At 38.3% G+C, this 20,667-nt stretch overlaps 1 protein-coding gene across 3 annotated transcripts in view; it reads left to right on the plus strand.

Moving 5' to 3' along the window:
- STAU2 (staufen double-stranded RNA binding protein 2) overlaps window positions 1–20,667 on the plus strand; it is a 166,289-nt gene that overhangs the window by 80,867 nt on the left and 64,755 nt on the right. For 2 of the 3 annotated variants that reach the window (XM_042839471.1, XM_042839465.1), the window contains exons 12-13: window positions 4,997–5,304; window positions 20,552–20,665. In XM_042839471.1, coding sequence (XP_042695405.1) covers window positions 4,997–5,304; window positions 20,552–20,665 — 422 coding nt within the window. The remainder of the gene's footprint in view (window positions 1–4,996; window positions 5,305–20,551; window positions 20,666–20,667) is intronic. The other variant, XM_042839479.1, reaches the window with a different exon arrangement.

Raw genomic sequence — 20,667 nt, forward strand, 5'->3', positions numbered from 1 at the left:
TCCATGTGTCTTAAGATTTTGTCCATTTTGACTTACATAATAATGAAATCAGAGTTGCATTTGGGTCTAATTTTTCTTACTTAATATCTTAGTTCAAAATTTTGCAACATATTTTCAGCAGTGCAGTAGAAGGCTTTATTCAATCTGAATATGGGTAGCATACAGTGAAACAAAGTTGGATGGTTATTGATTGAGCTTTTTATTCAGTTTCAAGAAATACTGGATAATCTCTGTGAACAATCTTTTTTTTTTTTTTATGAGTTATTTTCAGAGTTATTTCAGAGATAATGGCTTTAAACAGTTTATGAGCAAGTCAAATACTGAATTATATATCCTGTTCATTTTGTGTCACTAGACAAGACATGTAAGTACTACTACATGTTTGTATCCCATTCCAGTGGTTGTAGCGCAAAGAAGAGCATATGCTCTACAGGAATGTCAGGGGAAGCCATACACCAGCTACAGGACTCCTGACACACCAACAAGTGTAACTTTTCTGTTGGATTATGGGAGCCCAGATAGAAAATTGTGGTTTGGTTTTGGTTTAGACCAAATATACTGAGTTTCCTTGAAACAGTCTATGAATGGCCTTGAAACTGGAAAAGTCATGGAGTAGATACTATACAGAAGAGTATCTCTACAGTGTCGATCAGGAAAAAAGAGAAAATCAGCTCTGTTACGTATGTGGATTGACAATACAAACCTGATGTTGTACTTTTTTGTATCATCTTTTGGAGTTTAACAATAAAATCAAAATCTTAGCTTTTCATATTTTCCTGACAGAAATAGAAAACTGAAAATGGGACACCAGTGTTACTGGTATAGACACTTCAGAGTTGCAGGCAATACTGTCATCATTGTGAACCTTTCTCAGCTTAGAAGGCCCACTGTTATGGGGTAACTTGTCTCTGTTCCTATATCCAGTAAATTCTATTTTACAGTCTAGTTACATTTTTGCTTATGTGGAGTGAAGGTCCAAAGCCATTCTCTGGTGGCAGCCCATTTGCAGAAAAGTCCCCTGGCGCCCTCTGGCAGGGAGACCCTGTAGACAAAGGATTAGGGTTAAAAATAGCACCACTTCAACAGATCTTTTGGAGACTGCCACTGCTGCTGCTATAAAAAGAAGTGGAATCCAAGTACGGAGATGCACTTCAAGGGACAGACTCATTAAGCCATTTTGCATCACACATTTGCGTTGGAGTCTAAATTGTGTTGCAGCTGTGACAGCAAAAGTAGACAATAGATGATGAGATTTATTAGGTGAGAGAGGTCTTTGGTTTGGAGTTTTCAGAGACTAGAGAAGCTTGTAAGAGACTGCTAGCAATTACTGCCAAGGATGAGTAAGACATGTTTTTCAAATGTTAGTGATTACATTGCATCTCTAGCTTGAATGTTTTGGTAACACATTTGCCCACAGGTTTAAATAATATAAATGGAAATTATTTTAACATGTTTCATGAATGTACCTCTTAGTTATGTCCAGCAGAAGGTGCAGTGTTGTTGGTCTAAGTGGTAGAATTACAGTTCCTGTGACTCTTAATAGTTGTGATGTTACCTTTGAAGTATGACAAAGTCAGTATGGGATAGCTGTTTAGCAGAGACATAAAAATCTTTTTTTTTCTGGGGGGGAGGAGGGAAAGACTAGCAGATATATGAAAGTATTCACCTAGAAGTGTTCTACTGCAACACAAGGAAGTGTTAGAGCAAAAGATTTCTTTGTCCCATGTTTTTTATTAAAGTGCTTGTTTGAAGACTAATTACGAGAAATTTGGTCTGACTCTTATTCCTCTATTGATGTCATACTCCTTGTTTTGTGATAGCATAGTTACTGCAGTAACTAAGTTGTTATTATATATCCTTGAAGGATTCAACAGAGTTGAAGTAAGCAGACAGCAGAGGCATGATATTAAAAAAAAAACAACTTCCTCAATAATATGTTAGAAATACATAATGAGTTCCAAAAAAAAACCTCCATGCTTGATAGACGTTTTCAAAGAGAGCAAATTTTATTGGATTTTACAGCAAGTTTCTAAGAAGCTTCATGAAACATGGGCCCTGAATATAAAATCTTAATTGCTTGCAACTATATTAATGTAATGGCTATATTGTAATGGAATATTACATTACTTTGTTTCCAGAAATAATCAATGACTGTAATATAATATCTGCTCTCTGAGCCAATGTATGATTTAAATTAATTATTGCTTATAAAGCACTTTGAAGTCTGTAGCTGAAAGGTGTTGCATAAGTGTAGAAGTACTATTATTAATTTAACATCACCATTAGAGTAAAGGCAGTGCTTTAGATGCATTTGCTATACTTTGCTCAATATCTTTTTATTCATCATATGCTGCATATTAGTTATTTTAACATTTAGAGAGCTTAGTAATCTGGAAGTATTCCAAACCATTGTTCCAGACAGCAGTTAGACATTTGGGTGGATCATGTAAAAACAGTGAGATGGCTGAGAAAGCATGTAAAATGTTTGTTTTAAGTAATATTACATCAATGGAACAGACATCTGCTGTACTGGATTTGGTTTTAAACGTCTTGAAACTTTTTTTTTTTTTTTTTTTTTAATGTTGCATGATCTTTATTTTTTGGAGAAATAATGCATTTTTTTTTAAGTATTTTATTATAGACTCTGTTCAATTTTGATTTTCATTTCTCAAGTATGTGTTGAAAATCAGACATACAGTGGGCCAGGTCTTAGGAGGGACCAAACACCCCGTCACTCAGTGTCCTTGTGTTTGTTTTTGAAACCTGACTTCACCTACCTGAATCTATAGTATCCTTTTTAATTTCATTCATACTATCTCTTGTATAAAACTATATATAAGTGTGATCAGTGATAAGCCTTGGAGGCTGTAGCCTCAGAAAAAGGGTATATTACCACTCTATTACACGATGATTATGCACTATAGAATAATAATGGGTGTTTACACAGCTGCTATTCTCTGCAAGGTTACATTCTACCTTGCCTCAGATGGAGAGAAAGACACTTTAGAGACCCCGTCCTCCATCCTTCCCAAGTAGTACTGTTGTGAATTTGTTCTTAGCTTTGGATTTCAGTGCAAGATCACCCTTGTTCTTAGGGCTCCTCAGCCTCACACAGGCAGGGCAAGCAGCAGGCATGTAGTACAGGTGCATCCAGCTCTGCCTCGGTGCTGGCACAGTGCTGGGTGCAGTGGCAGCAGCATTTCTCTCTGAAACTGAGATATTCACAAAGCAGAGCTCTATCCTCCCTTTTGCATGTTCTTAAAGAGAGCAGCCGCGCTCTCCAAACTGGGCTTGCATAACCCCACAGCTTGGTCCTTCACAGAACTTTTCCAGAGCTTTGTGAAGGGTATGAGCTGACTTTCCAACTCTTTGAAATCACTGTTAATTTAAAAGCCAAATGTGTGAGTAAATCGATTAAAAGATTCACCTGTAAGCAATTTGCTGAGTCAGCAGTGAGGAAGTTCAATTTTCACTGTGTGGTTGAAAATGAGAATATTAATCACTGGTAATATTTTTAAAGTCTTTTTGCAGTAGACATTTCACTTAAGAATACCACTAGGACTTCTTGGAGCAGAATAGTCCTTTGCAGGAAACTGGAAATTATTTCTCTTCTTTGAATTTATTTTTCAGTCTGAGATTACTTTAATATGTATTGCAAGTGAATTAAGCATTGAATGCTTTGGTTTCTCTTGAGATAACTAAGTTAGTTAAAAAATAAGTTTGTCATTTCTAAAATGAAACGCCATGTGGCTTGAATTCACAGATGTTTTTTTCAGGTGTACACTAGAAAATCAATGTGCTGGTATGAAATTAAACATTTCAAGCTCATTTTTCAATTTAATAACAATAAGAAAGAAGCTTTTCTCTTACATCAGCAGACCAGGTACTTGTGCTTCCAACAAATATTTCATTGTGTATAAAATTACCAAACTTTTGTCCCTAATTCTGTGCATTTTTATACACAAAAATATTATCAAAACTGCTTACGTACATGTTCCTGGTTTTGAGGATGTTTGGGATCAAGATGTTCTCTAAAAATATTAAATATTTTAAATGTGGACCCATTGCTCCTAGTTTAGTTGTCACTAGAAATATTTGAATGTTTCCTGCAGTTCACATGAATAAATGTAATTCTGTAGTGTTTCCTTTAATTCTTTTTGATATTTATAATGACACATGCATACTTTCTATGCTCAGTGTGAGCGTGGTCCAAGACAACGCAAACTATAGGATGCTGTATATGCAGCTGAATGTTACAAAAATTAAAAAAGATTGAAGGACAGGCAGTTGCACAGGAGTCATGAGCACAGGAACGATGTGGCTACAAGGCCATTTAGGATTAATTAAGCCCAGGCTGCTGTGGTAATTCAGCAGATGCTTTAAGCCAGCTCCTGAGGCACTGCAGCTACCTACAAGGAGCCGTCCTGCCCTCCTTTTGTCTCTAACTGCTCGTTCTCATGAGTGTCACTGCATGGTCTTACAGGTGCTTGTGCTGGCACAGGCAATAGAGCAGCTGGAGAGAACAAACAACATCTGTAGGTGGGAGAGGGAAGAAGGACTTCTGATGGTGATGTGCTGTCACAGGCTAGTTTAGAGTATTTGTCAAACAACAGCCTGAATGACTCTATCAGGTAGGAGGCAGAAGGTTGTACTGAAATAATGATAGTGCTGCTGTTCTGAAGCAGCAGCTGTTCTTCATGGTTTGCAGAACTCAGAACCTTATTTATTCACATTGTGTATTCTGTGCTTGCCACGGTTTAAGAGTCAGAAGTTTTTAACTCCTTAAAAAGGGTGAGGGGAGAGGGGGAGGAAGAAGAGCACTTCAGGTCTGCTTTGCTTCCAAACAGTTAGGTAATTTCATTTACAATTACTGTGGAAAAAAGATACTGCATTTAAGTGCTTACTTTGTATTCTGGTGAAAAGTATGTTAATGAAAATTGTCTACATTCCAAGACTGTTCTAGCGTAATAAGAATGATCTCTGCTTTTACTTTCAGCACCAAAGGGAATACTCCATCTCTCTCCTGATGTTTATCAAGAGATGGAAGCAAGCCGCAACAAATCAGCCCCTGGTACCACTGTAAGCTATTTGTCACCCAAAGAAATGAGCCAGACTTCTAGCTCTTTCTTCAGCATATCTCCTACAACAAATAGCACAGCTACAATTGCCAGGGAACTTCTCATGAATGGAACGTCCCCAACTGCCGAAGCCATAGGTCTAAAAGGAATATCTCCTGCTTCCCCCTGTTCTGCAGTGCAGCCTTCAAAACAGCTGGAGTATTTGGCAAGGATTCAAGGCTTTCAGGTATGGGAGGGGGAAAATGAAGCTCTTCAGCCAGAGTCATAGCATTGCCATCAGGGTTTTACTCTTGCCCTCTTGAATTGGGCATGCATGTAACTTATCTTGTAAAGTTAGCTCGTGTTTATGGCAGTTTCTGGGTCCAGGAGATACAACCCTGCACCAGTATACATTACATACGTCCGTCCTCTTTTTAGTTCCTTCCTTCCATTCACTTTACTACAGCCTGTCTTTCTCTCTGTTGTTTATTCTCTGTAAGGAGTTACAGGCTCAGATCATGCTTCTGCTTGAAATTTTTGATCACCTTTTGGCATTCAAAGCTTTACAAACTGCTCTGACATTGGTTTCTCATGGACTTGAATCCAGACGACACTAATGCATTCCCTTAACTCTGCATTTGTCCTCTGGGTTGGCTTGTTGAAACTGTGCCTCTGTTTCCCACACTGCACCTGTTAATTGTCACCTGTAGAACAGAGCTTCGATCAGAAGGTGCAACCTAGGAGCAGGTTTGGTATTAGTGCAGAACAGATTGTTTTTCACATCACTGTCAATACTAGAGAGTGTAAGATGTCCTATGCTGAGTCAGCATGCTGGTCCTTCAGCACTGATGATCTGTATCCAGCAGTGGCAAACACCATATATTTTGTAGGACAATGAAAGCCTCTGTAGTACATTCAGTCATTTCTGCAGTGTAGAAGATGGAGAATGAGATCCTCTTCCTGAACACCATTACTTGCAAAATTACATGCAAATTTGCATGGTAGCTGATGTTACTATGTTGCACCAGTGAAGGATAGGACCAATTATGTAGAAACATTCTTTTTCCTTTCTCAGAGGCTTTTTTCCTTGTTTTTGTTTGTTTGTTCGTTCCTTTTCAGAGTTGTGAATTTATTTCATTTGAAAAAGTTGGTTTTGTGTATTCTAGCATATGTCATTTGAACGTGTAAGCAAATTATGGAAATGGAAGGTTTCTGTTAGAATTTTATGCATGCCTGATAATGATATTTTTCATCAAAGCCCATGTAATTTACAAAGTATACAGTTGTTGGAAGTGATTTAAAAGAGGCTGCTAGTATTATGGAAATAGTGTCAGATGTTCTATTGACATAAGCAGCATAGTTAAATAACATCTGCGGACATCGGCTATCACCTGTTGTAGATTTGACCTAACATTGTTTCTGTCTAAAATGTACATTCATTGAGATTTCTATTGGCTTTCATTTTTAAAATGTAATTTTAATTCAATTGTTTGAATTTCTCTTAATAGAAGAAACAATAAAATCTAAGCCTCACAGTATGCATTTAACCTGCTAAGAGGAATTCGGTTTTTCTGAGTTCCACTTGTTACCTGCCTTGCAGTAGAAACAGATGAATTCTGATGAAAAGAAATTCAATCCCTGATGCTTTCACTGCCTGTTTTCACATCTTGTCAGATCGCTTGTGTCGACTCGTAACGCTTTATTTTCATAGAACCAGTGCACAATTTGTGTTATTGTTTTGATTCCTACTTGCCTGCAGTATGTGGTGATTGTAAAATGATTAGTTGTTTGTCCTGTTTTTTGTGTGTGAGTTTTTTGGTTGTTTTTTTTTCCATGCTTTGATTCTGGTTGCTAATGTAGAGATTGGTTTTAAAGGGTCTTACCTTGAGCCAAAAATATAATTCAGTTAGTCCATAAACTAGACTACTACATTTTACTTGCCCTGATACAAATCAAGACATTTGGTAGAGAATGTCTGTTATTGGCATATATCTTCTGTGTATGTAACTGCTGTTTTTACATCATATTAGAATGCTATCTAACACTTTGCTTGGATAAGTCTGGTATTGATGTGAAACTCTGACACTGCTGGATCCCTGAGCTGAGGTGGAGCGGTGAACAGAATCTCTGTGGGAAATGGCTTAGTGGCCTGGCAGGTGCATATCACAGGTCTCTTCACCATTTCAGTCTAGAAAGCTCTTTGTGTTCAAGAGTCTAAAAGCCTATTTCTTTACAGGTTAATTTTCTCAGATGTATTTAAAGTAGAAAACTGCTGCATTTACAAACAGATAGCTTGTTTCATGTTTCCCAAGTGACCCGAAATGATTTTTAAATTTTTAGCATGTATTTGTATTATGGTCCAGATGATAACCATAGTTTTGTCTTTTATTGAAGAACATATACATTCTGTTCTGTTACAATGTATTTTTTGGATTTTTAAAAAAATCAATAAATACTCATATGATGTTTCATTTGTAAATGTAAAAACATGTTATTTAGTCTTTTGAATGTTTATTCGAACTTCTTTAGCTACAGGGAACTTGTATTTAAAATGTGATCATTTAATTTAGACTCTACTAAACTGTATATGATCTGTCGTGTTCTATTGTAAGCCTTTAATATTAAGTTATTCCACCAGTGTATGGAAAAGTGCTGAAAAAATTACATTATAATTCTAAATATATTTGTAATTGATAAGCAGCAATTCAGTGTCACTGAAAAAAACAAAACAAAACAAAAAAAAAAAAAAAACAACAAAAATAAACAGGTGTTTAGCTCAGATTCTTTCAAGGCTTGGGCTTCAAATTACCAGTGATAATTAAACAAAAATACTTTACAAGCAAGCCTTTACAAAGTCTGAATGGAGCATTTTTAGTGCTCTCTTCATATTGATGTACACTATCAATTAATTGTTTTGCAGACTTTGCCCCAGATGTTGTTCGAAGAAAAATTCATCTTTGGTAAAATTGTTATTTTTAAGTGACCGTGGTGTTTTAGTCATTGTTTTGCAGCTAGATTAGTTAAAGTTATTTTTGGTGACCATGTAATTGCAGTAAGTTATTCAGTGTTTGTTTTTGTTCAAAGAGCAGAGAAACTCTTTACAGATGAATAATGTGAGCCTGCATTTGTTACGGAGGCAAAACTTATGTTGCAGGTAGCTTGTGTACAGTAGGAAATGCCCCTGGCTGCTTCCATGGTGAACAGATAGTACAAATGTGGTGCCAAGAATTGGACTCAGTGATCCTTGTGGGTCCCTTCCAATTCAGGATTCTGTGATTCTAAAATGAAAAAAAACATGAGGGAGAGCCCACTGTCCCCTGCATGGCTGAAGCACACTTGGCTTGCAGTTTTGGCAGGACTTAGGTATGTTAACTTGTTGTCTGTGGTGACCATGTAATAAGACCTCACACATAGTGTAGTATGTTTCTACTTCTTTCTGAATACAGTGGTTACACAACTGACCTCTTTTTTTTTCTTTTTTTTTTTTTTTCTTTTTCTTCCCACATCTGTTTAGTGGTTAAACATTCCGTTTGATCAGTTGAGTGATTTGAATCTTGTACTGTTGGCCATTTCTGGATGTTTCCCATTTCCAGTAATGCAGGCACACACTTCAGAGGAAGTCCTGCTGGACACTCAAGTCAGGTTTACTTGTGCCTGTACATTTCAGCTTGTGGTTATGCACTGTAGGCAGCAGTGGGTCTAAACCAAATTCCCACAGCAGTATTGAGTTTGATGTTGAGCTTAGGCCTCTCTCTACAGTAGGCACTCATCTTGTATTGTTAAAGGCTGGATTTGGAAATCAGTCAAGGACAGGATATTACTACTGAGATAGGTATGCGAATCTGAGCAAAATTTGTACCTCACTGAACTTCAAGTTAAAGCTGTAGTTTTGAACTGATCTTTGTGTATTTGCACATTCCTTGCAGCAGGACCACAGATCAAATTATATAATGTACCTAAATACCATTTTCAAAGCTGACACAGGCACAATGGATGCTCACAGCAAGTGATTGAGTGTGAAATCATCCAGAAAGGTAGATGCTTAGGATTTTAATAAATGCCTGTGCAGATTAGTACCCAACTTCCAGTTTACTTGTAAGCATTGCTACCCTACATGTTTCACAGATTTGGGCTGCTGTCTCATACCAGGGACTGTGAACTCACTGCTTGAAGTTATCGTACCTGTACAATTTCTGCCTTGTGCTGTGTTGTCTGATTCAGATGTGCACAGGTCTCAGAACATTCTCGCATGCTTTGGATTTCACTCTGGTGCGATCCATAATGCTGCTTTCCTCTGTCTCACACCTTGTGCTGACAGGTGCAAGCACTCTTACAGGAAGAGCAAAAGGGGAAGTCTTGTCTTTTCCAGACTTAGCATAGTATTTGAAGTAACCATCTATTTTAGTTGAGGCCTTGCTGTGACCAACTTGTGTTTTCTCTTTGTGGGTTTAACTTGCTAAATACTACAGAAGGGTCATTTGTCTTCCAGAGTAAAGGACAGTGACCTTCTCATCCACCCCTACTGAGTTTGTGGAGGTATTTGAATCTTGTTAACAGTTTTAATGACAGTTGAAGAGTTCCTGGTCTTTTTAATAATAAAGAGTTTAGGCTTGAAACCATATCTCAGAGAGATAACTAAGAGACCACCATGACAATTGGATTTGAGTTCAGTGGAAATTCTTAATACAAAAGGAATGAACAAGGAATCCAACATTAAGCCTGAAGTAAATAATTGAGATATAAATTGTTATCACAACTTCTATGTATATATTCTTGAAACTTGATGCAATGGCCTTTAACTTCCTTCATTAACATTTTGTTCTCAAGTACAACGACTCATTGATGATGGACAAAATAACAATTTCCATTCAAAAATTCTTTTCCAAAGCTGGTTGCAATTAAGAAATGTTGCTTATTTAGTTAAATTAAAATTTATTGCTCTTCACTGGATGGAATCAACTCTCCTTTCGTTAGTTTTTGTTAGCTACATGGCTCAGTAAAATATGCATACTCTATTTGCTAGAGCTCCCTGGGAGAATTGACAGTAGCTATTTCCCTCCTGTTTTCTTGCCTCTGAAGCTGTTTTTTACCTCAGTAAAAACAATACCTTACCCTTTTTCAGTACAACTTCCAACTTCCCACAGCAAGCAGAACAAATTCTCTGAATTAACTCTGATTATTGCAAGAATTCTTTGGTATGGGTTGCAAGGTTAGGGATAAAAGCAGGCTGAAAAAAGACCCCAAGCATTCCCCGTTGATTCCAGATTTAGATAGCTGCATATGGTTGGGTGAAAGTAGTCTGAGAAATGCTTGATATTGCAAATCATTCTCAACAGAGTCTAAATGTCCTGTCTTGGTTTTTTCAACACAATGATCTTCATTTCTGTTACTGCTTTCATTTGGATAGAAGTATAGAATCATAAAATAAACTGGGTTGGTAAAGACCTTCAAGATCACCAAGTTTGATTGTCAACCTGAGCTGCTGAGTCCTATCACTTAATCATGCCCTCAATGCCATTCTTTCTTCAAAACAGGGAGCAGCTTCTTGCTTCTTTCAGCCTTTTCTCCTGGCTCTTCTGCATTGTGTAAAGTGACCCCATGCTGTGCAATTCATCTCTTCTTTGGTAGTTATCTACTGATCCTACTCTGCACAAGTTATAGCTAGAAGTTTAATCATTTTTGGGCGATTGTGTTGAGGTGATCAAGTGTTTAAGGTAACTAAACTGTGGTAAAATTAATGAAAACAAAGACCTGTCTCCTATGAATCATGAAAGGTCAATATGATTTTGCTGAGAGAGTCACCCAAAACTTAGGGTTTGGGGAGGAAAGGTTCTATGTATGAAGCTTATGAAATGAATGTAATTTTAATTATAAAGTATGTGAGTTGTCAAAGAAAGTACAGTTTCAAAGTTCACTGCAGATGAATGAAAAAGGTATGTTTGGTCAAGAACCATTCATGAGTAATGTAGCAAGTGCTAAAAACTGGAATGTAAACCTGGATGATGCTCTTCTGTCCTTGAGTCTGGCAGCTGCAGAGTGGCTTGTAGCCACTGTCAGCTTGGAACTCTGCTGGAGTCTCAGCAAATGGTCTAGTGCCAGTGAGTATAAAGACCTCACCACTAGTTCAAACTGAAAAATATAAGCACTAGCTAAAGGAAACTCTTGAAACTGCAGTATCAGTCTTTCTGGCATCATTAATGTAATACAGATTTGAAAGCTATGTCAGCAAACTGTTTTTAAATAAATACTTCTTTGAAGATGGTCCTATCTCCTAAATCAGGACAAACTGGGATTTAAAAAAAATTAAATAAGGCTGTTAAAGCAATTGTTGCTTCATCCACATATGTGAAACCCCTTGAAATAGCTTGAGGGTGACTGTGTTGCCTTTTATTATCAATACCTGCTGCAGCATACAGGCATTGGAATTGGGCTTTTGGATCCTCTCCCTCTACCTTGGTTCTTTGTCAAGTAGATTGGCACTGTACTTGCTCATTGATCAAATGTGTGGAAGTCATCACTGAAAATACTGAATTTTGGCTCCCGCAGAGGGACGTGTGTTCCTATGTGTTTGTAATACACCATGTTCAATGGCCACTACCAGAATCTCAGCAGCAATTTTTGTCTCTTACCAGCAGGGAGCATAAACACCTCCTGTAGAAATGGATGACAAAGTCCTCATTATCTTGGTTTCTGTCTCTTCTGGATGCTTTTCTTATAACCCTAATGTGAAGCTTGCACTTCTGCTGATGACTAAACTATTGTGTGATGTTCAGTACAGGTGTTTATTGTGGGTTAACCCTGGCAGGCAGCTCAGCACCATACAGCCACTCAGCCTGCCCTCTGACGTGAGCTGGGAGTGAGAGCTGGAAAGGCAAAAGTGAGAAAATTTATGTGTTGAGATATAAACAGGTTAATACATAAAGCAAAGTTACATGCAAGAAAAGTGAAATCAGGAAATCGTTCATTACTTCCTTTTGGTAGACAGATGTTTAGGCTTTCCTAGAAATCACTCATAATGGTTATTTGGCAAGAAAAACATTGGAAGTTCAAGCTCCCACTCTCCTCTCCCCTCATTCCTAATGCTGAGCACAGTGCCACGTGGTATGGAATTTTGGTCATTGGAGCCAACTGTCCTGATTTTGTCCCATCTCAGCTCCTTGTGCCCCTCACCCCATCACTGGCAGGACAGTGTGAGAAAATGAAACCTCCTTGGCTCTGTGCAGCGCTGCTCAGCAACAGCTAAACATTGCTGTGTTATCAGCACAGTGTTGGTCACAGTTCTGAAGTACAGCACCATACAGGCTGCTGTGAAGAAAATTCCTCCCATCCCAGCCAAAACCACTGCAGCTTTCTAAATTTCACTGGCATTTTTACAGTTCTGTACCAGTAAGCAGAGATCAGGAAATTGGAGAACACTTTTATCTGTGTGAACTTACAGTCTTTGTTCTCTGGAGAAAACTTACACTCTTTTATCAAGTTATTTTGTTACAAAATTTCCTCCTTTATTCAAGATTGCAAGTATTGTCGGAGCAGTAATAGAGATTAGCAGGGAAAGAAGTTTCCTCTAGGCAAGAGCAGCCGCTCAGTCAGGTCTTTATTGATGATTTCAGTGGCATTTGTGATTCACACAGCACCAGTTAGGAATATGGCCAGAAGGAGGTGACTGTGCATATCAGCCAGCAGCAAGGTGGAGATGCAGCATGGAGCTTGTGGTAGGTCCAGCTTGACCTGGACTGAAGGAACTCAGGTCTGAAGCAAAAACTCTTAACAAACAGCATGAAGGGGTAAAGGGGGAGAAAAGAGGCGAGTCATCTCTCACTGTGATTTTCAGGTGAGGCTTTCAGAGGCTTTTTGCTCAAAACTCAGTCTCCTTTAGCATCGGGAGCACAAATGAAGTGGTATGTTTTCCAGCAGTGAGATGATTTCTTCTTCCCTGAGTTAATTAAAGCAGGGTGATTCTTTCCACACAATGTTATGTATCTTAGCTAGTGCACACAAACAGTCTATTCTTGGGATGGGTCTTTCAGTGAATTCAGGCAGCTGGTTCTGTACGTGCAGTTTCATGGTGATTCTATTCTTTGTTCAGCCCTATAGCATTTTGGGCTTTCACACACAGCGTGTAAACAGTGTACAGCTCACGCTTCAGCTCTTCACTTGAGTGGCAATCTTCCTAAATAAGAGGAGCGTTCCTGAAAATGTATTCCCACTGGCACTGTCGATATCAAGGACTTTCTATCTCCAGACTGACTGAATTCCCCTCTCCCCTTATCCAGCTGTGGGGCAGGTACCCAGGAAACAGCTCCTCTACACATGCCCTATACCGTGCTCATCCTCTGTCAGCTCCGTTAGCAGAACACAGCTCTCATCTTCCTCTCGTTCTTAGGCCATGTGGTGAGAATAAGGGATCCAGGCCCCCCACCCATTCTTCTATTTCCATTGACTAGGAGTTATAAAACTAATTTCAGTTCCTATTTCTGTGCATGCAGTATTTGTCTGAATCAGTACATGTGAGGCAAGTAAGTTGTTTCTGAGAAGAACATCTGGTGTTATATATTGCTTCATTGTGCTTTGTAGTGATTTCACTTCTGAATAACTCAGTTTTTCTTATTTTTATCAGGTCTTTCTCATTCTTTCTGGGGAGGGATTGTGTTCAGCATTTTAATTTACTGGTTAAATTACTCTCTTCTACGTCTGTATTACATATTTTAGTTGTAGACTGCAGGAAGGGAACTGGGTAGCAAGGTGCTCTTCAACATAATTGTGGTTTTTTGTAGCATGCCATGTCCCACGGCACGACTTCAGCCTCCTGCCACAGGCAGCAGAGATTGCTCTCTGCTCTCTCGAGTGCTGGCTCTTGAGACTAGGATAGCTCACTTTGCATGTGCTCCACAGGAGCACCATCTTTACTAATATAAATGCTTACCAGGGTTAGGGTCTAACAGAGGTAAGGTGAGCAGTAGGTCCTGTGTTGTATCCATCATCCTTCAGGCTGCAGCAGCAGTGCCAGTGGCCAATTTTCTCATAGTCAGAAGCAAGCATCACATCCAGAGGTAGGAGAGAGCTGGGTCTGCTTGGCCTGACTGAGTATCATACATGGCCAAACCTTGATTATCCCCCATGTCACTGAAAACAGGAGCTCTGAATATACATAAGTAGTATAAAATAACTATGTGCAAGTTTCTTTGGCTCAGATACACTGGTTTTGCTATTAAGTTATGCTATATATTCTCTTTGGGAACTGTGTCAAGTTTTTTTTCAGTCTTATTCATACTTCTCATGCTTTTATAGGTGACAAGTGTCTGCCTTGCTACACAGTTAGGAATGTAAAATACTGCTGCAGCGAACTGTGACTGTCTTTTGCTGCTTACTGTTATCTGTTTCTGGCAGAGTAATGGTTTATTTCTTAGTCCAAAACCTAGGATTGCATTTTAACGGAGATTTAAGGCTACAATACAGCTGGCATTTGAGCTCTGTAGGAGAAGAGCATGCTAGAATCGCTCAAGATTTACTGCTGAGCTGTCAGTCTTCGGGCTACCGCATGGCTTCCCCCATCTTGCAGTAGCTGCAGCAGAGCCGTGGCCACTGCTGGGAAGCAGACACCACGATTGATGAGCCCGAGGCGTGCTAATCAAACATGTGTTTTGTTGACACAATGATTGTGTTATATATCACATATGAATGTGCAGACCTTTATCTTTCCTTAATGATCTAGCAAGGGGTCTTTTTAAAATGTGGGTGTTTTTCATGCACTCCTTAGATTTGTTCCACAGGGGGTGACTATTAAACACATCTGACGGGCACGCAGTTAGCCAGCTCCCTGCTGAGATTAGTAAAATACTATATTTAGTAATCGCACTACATCAAGGAACTCCAGCATTGCAGGAAACAGTTTGATTCAATGCTTTTGCTCTGATTTTTTTTATTTTTTTTTAATATATTTTGTTAAATTTTCTCTCTTATTTTTTCGTCTGGGGCAATTTTTTTCACTCATTCCTCTTCTGTTCCGCTCTCACAAATGAGATATATGGGACTGTAGAGCAGATAGGAAGAAAGCAAAGTGGTATTCTGAATCTCTCTTGTGTCGTTTTGTGTCTAGAGAGACCGATCTCTTGTTTCTTGAATTGGTGAACCTGTTACTTGTTAGGAAAACTCTATGAATAATATAAGGGTTCAGATTTTTAGGTACTAGAATACTGTATTATGAAAGCTTCTGGAATTGACTTTGAGGGAATGGTTTGAAAATAGCAAGTGGATTTAAGTGGCTTTTTTCACTACTAGTATTTCTTCACCAATAAATGTGAAACAGCATTTGAGCATCATTTTTTGATTTGGCCGTTTGAATTGTTTTATTAGGTCACCTGGCTGGCAGTCGATGAGTAACAGAGAGGGTAAACTGAAAGGCTGACATAGCAAAGATAGGCAGTTCAGCAGGAAGCTGAAGGAAGCTTCACGGGACATTTGTCCAATTCAGAATCACTGTTTCAAAATCTGATTTTTCAGTTCATTTTAGTTGGTTTAGTTAGCTGTAAATCTAAAGCAATCTATGTAGAATCTGAGAAGTTCTGTAAATTTGGGACTAAAGTTGGTACTTTCACTTTAAGGGGCAGATTTAAAGAAATAGCATCCTTTGTTCTAACAGAATAGTCGGGGCTTGTCAATCCAGAAGATTTGTGCCTTGCTGAACATAATGGCATTTTATTACATAGTTTATTTCTGCCTAGCATTCTGAGACTCCCGCTGATGCTTTGACTCAGAGTAGTTTTTGGTTTGGAAACATGAACTCCAGTGTCACAGATTGCTTCTTTCTTTTGGTAATTCATATATTTTTTTTTTATTTTTTTTTTTAAGTTAATGAATGTTCAATAAAGAAAGCATTTGGCCAGACAGAAGTTGTGTCTCAAACTGTGAACATCTAAGCATTGCTGTGTGAAAATAGCAGCCTTTCTTTTCCCTCCCTTCATCTTCTGTTGGTGCAGTCAGCCCAGCCCGTTGCTGACCATAGATGAGTGAGTTTGTGTCTGTAGCAGCTCTCTTGCCTTCCTCAGTGATGCCTCAGCAAAACATGGCCCTTGTTCATGCATGAGGGACACTCAAATCCCAGTGTGCCCACTGAAGACAAGGAGAGTAACTCTTGCATGATGTTAGGGACATGTTTGTAGAATAATGCATGTGGGTTAACTATGGCCATTGTCTGAAGTTGTGTATTGGTCCAGTGTTTGAAACTAGCCCGTTGCAAGACAAGTCCTGCAACATTTTTACTGTTTTTATTATAACACATATGCTGAAGGATATCATAGTGAAGCTGGATTCGAGAGACATGTATTTATATGAATGCAAAATAAGTGGGAAATTTCCTACTTATCGAGTACAATTATGATAGAAGTAACCTTAACTACAACTACAGTCTTATACGCTGCAGCTTAGTTTTTCCTCTATAAAATAGCATGCATGGTTGAGAATTTTGGCTATGCCATTCCACATTCAGTTGTGACATTGTGAACATTCATTTTATATCTTCCTTTTTGCAAAGCTAAAAGTGTTCATCAAAACATTTCCATCTCTACAATAATTTAAAATACTAAAAACAAGGGCTAAATTTCAACGTGGCTGTAAAATGTCTTCAGATCTTCACATACGTTTCTATATGCATGTGCCTGTTGGTAGAAACCTTGCATGCATGCTCGTGCCATACAGCTTGTTCCTGAGTGACTTAATCTTTTAAAAAGATATGCAGTCGCATCTCCTGAGAATATCAAACATAAAAACATGGATGTATGAGTAAATCCACTCGGATTTTGGCATGTGCTTGTGGAAAAAAGTCGCCTAGGATTTATTTCATTGTTTTGATGCCTGGGATGCACTTTGCGTTTTATGTGCAGCAGTTTTGTGCCCTGTCTACATAGAACAATGGGGCGCTGTGTTTGGGATTCCTGAGCGGGTTATACATGATTTATCTCAGACACTGGCCGTGTGCAGTTACCCAGGAGAAAAGCAAGCAGTGCTGTGTGCTTTTCCCAATAAATGGGCACTCATTTAGAATTATTGCCAGGATCTGGCAGTGGCACTACTTCATGCTGTGTGGAAGTACCTTTGAGCAGAGTTACACGTAAATCACTCGTAACGGGCTGAGGCTGAGTTCTTGAGTTTTAACTCAGGAACTTGTACAGCCCACGCTGCAAACATCAACACGTTGGCCATTATTTTCTAACCAAATCCTAATGCTGTTCTAGTAAAAGAAATCTCTGCTTTTATGCTAACCAAATCAAACATTCCGAACCTTAATGAGTGAAATTTCATTGCTGTTCAATCTTTAAAGCGCATATTAATCACAAAACACAAACACACATTAATTACAAAAAATCGAAGCCTGAAAATTAGGATGTAGATTGTAATTATTCTCAGAAATTTTTAATTTTTTTATCTACATAATATATGGAAAAGGAAAGCGACCAGTTATGGCTGTGGTAGAGCCATGCCTCGTGCACCGCACTGCCTCCTCTCCTGCCAGCAGAGGGGTACTTCAGGCAGGCTGGGGGCAGCACTCACAGCTCTTCAACCACAGGCACTTAGTAACTTAAATAAGAAAAGGATTACTGCAGTTGTTAATCTTAGCAATAGCTGTGCAAGCACTCTTGGAGCACTTGGCCAGCCTTTAGTTGCTGCTCCTTGTCACAGATTCTGAAGGAAGCATTTTCTACATCTTTTGTGTTCCCCTGCCCGGATAAGAAGGATATTCTTAAAGCAGTTTTATAGACAATGAAGATTCTCTCATACTTAGTCGTAATAGCACAGACATGTCAGACGAAACATTTACAGTATATTGCTGGCTGAAAATCTAGAACCATCTGCTGATGTGTGGACTATTTGGTAATATTCAGATACCACCATTTCTATCTGAGTGCCCATTCTGCTCAAATCAATAAATACCGCTCCACATTTAGTTGACAAAAAGCTCTCAAATTTCAGATTGCAGATCACATTTGAAGAAGAAACAGAAATAAAATAGTGAGTTTGAGAATGCAGTGTCTGGGCTGATAGATAGTAAAACAGGACATTTAACCAAACTACGATATTAGTCACATATGTGCAAAAAATATAGAGAAAAAAAAACGAATGTTCCTTTGCTGACTGTGTGAATCTCTAGGCTACAGAGACTTAATGAAAGGACAAAATTTTATTTTGTCCCACTTTCGAAGTCCAGTCTTTTGTTTTTATATCACTGTTTTCTATAATTAACATCAAGAGTGTTTATTTTGGTTAAAATGAAGAACTTCAACAGAGCAAGAAATAATTAGAGGGCTATTGTCTAAGAAATTATGAAGTAATGGCCTCGATCCATTAAGATGAGGCCAAAAAATGCATCAAGAAATTTTTTCAGGGAAGTTAAGCCTAGAAAGATACCAAAATTCTGAATTTATTGCAGTTTCAACATGGAACTCAAAAGTAGGGTGTGGATCAAATCTGCTGTTGCAGATGATGATGTGATGTGGTACTTGTAATTTTTCCTCAGAGTGTCTCCTGTTCTTTCATCTTGTTAACTTTGCTTTATTCCAGTGAGCATTAGTGTACTGTAACTTTATTCTTATTACTCCCATTAAAAATAAACCTACCGCATGCTAAGCAGTTCAGAAACTTTCTCAGAAGTTTCTTTTTTTCTGTATGCTCTCTACAATGCGTAGTTTTCTAGGTCACCAGATTTTGCCTCTTGTGCTATGTCATATTTGCAGGACACAATCTTCCTTGTCAGTTTTTCTGCCCCATTTCTCCACATTGCTTTTCCATAACACATACTGGTCAGAATATCTAGCTTGCAACTAGATACTGCAGTTGTGAAGTCTTGATAAGTTCTTGTCATAACAGTAGTCCTTGACATTTAAAGAACTTCAGTTTATATATGCAAGCCAAATTTCATACCTTCATACTTCTTTCGATTAATCAAAGTTAAACCATTGTATATGTGAAGGGGCCTCTTGTGGTTTCTAAGTAAGTAGTATGGCTTTTCTGGCAGAGAGCCATAGGCAATTTAGTAGGCACGTACTGTGGGGGTTGAGAGAGGAGGAGAGACAGGGATAATCCAGAAAGCTTTAATAAGGCCTGAGTGAAATCAGTGTTTCTATACTGACTGCGAGAACTTTGCATTCTGTATCCAACTTTTGGCCACAGCTGAATTATTTGGTTTTTTTTTTGTTTTTTTTTTTTTGTTGTTTTTTTTTTTTTAATGTGTTGTCAGTAAATTAATTCTGTAATACAACAACGATTTGGTTTTCCTCTCACTAAACCAGTCTTGCACTGATTTTGCTTCTCTTGAATGATTCCCAGTTTGCACCTGTGGCAGGGAAGATACAGGCACAGTGAATACAGTATGCATGGTTTGTGAATCAGTATCATCAATGTTGCTAAATCATTTCCACAGGAACAACATGGCTCCTAGTTGTTCTCAAAGATAATTTTGTAGCCCACGTTTAAAGGTGAGGCTTTCTCACGTAACCTTTGCCTGAGATCTATACAGCTGTAAATAGATACTAACATAAAAGGTCTGTCTCCAGCAGAGCTGATCTCTCTTTCCATTTCTGACAGGGGTCACATAGCCAATGTAAATTACCACCATAAACCAAATTCCATCTTTCTTGTAGAACAAAGTGCTTGATCTGCCTGTCTAGAAGCTGGGAGCTACATAGCAGATTGTAATATTTCAGCAATTCAGCATGAGTGGCAACGTGTTCTTAATAATGAAATGCTGGCAACATTTAACTTAATTTTGTCTCGACATATTAAAATCCATCCTTTCTGTAGGGGATTTAAGAACTATCTGAAGGGGGACTGAAGACAAGAAAAATAATTCAAGTAGAAGCAGTAGCTTCCTCTGTATTTCATGCAAGAGTCAGGTTTAACATGCACATCTTGACATTAGTAAAGAACGAGTTACTCTTAGAAAAAGATAGCCTAGACATCTCAGGAAGAATGCGAATTCTTCACCATACTATCTGTCATTTTGATTTAATTACAAAATCAAATTAAAATATACGACAGAGTGTAGCCATGCCAAGTAAGTTAGTGAATTTTATTAGATATGGCATTTCAATTGAAAAATGAAAACTGTTACTGCCAGGGTTTTGGAGGTGTAATGACTTACATGGATGTTTTATAACCAAGCTACACAATGTTAAAAATGACATCTACCTTTGAAACTGTGACTTGAAACTAGGTTCTTGTAATTGTGTAGGTATAACATCTTGAATTCAGTCTAAAGGGCTGTAGGGACTGGAGAACATAGCATTTATAAATTATCCAACAGTTGACTTAGAAAATTTGGCCCTAGTACAATATGTGACTACCTAGAATATTTTACACAATCCTTGTTTTGTATTAAAGATGAATTCAATGTAAATGTTTGGAATTCTTCTTACAAACTTGTTGAAAAGGGACAATATTGTAGCATGACTCCCTTGTACAAACCTGGTGTTTAGCAGATTACGTATGTTATTCTGTTATAGGTACACTACAATGATAGACAAAATGGCAAAGAGTGTATGACCTGTTTGACACTGTCTCCTGTGCAGATGACTTTCCAAGGTATCGGAAGCTCCATTGAAGCCAGCCATGACCAGGT

Source organism: Centrocercus urophasianus, unplaced genomic scaffold, assembly GCF_019232065.1.
Source record: "Centrocercus urophasianus isolate 14NV4802_14NV808 unplaced genomic scaffold, USGS_Curo_1.0 seq_11, whole genome shotgun sequence".
NCBI lineage: Eukaryota > Metazoa > Chordata > Aves > Galliformes > Phasianidae > Centrocercus > Centrocercus urophasianus.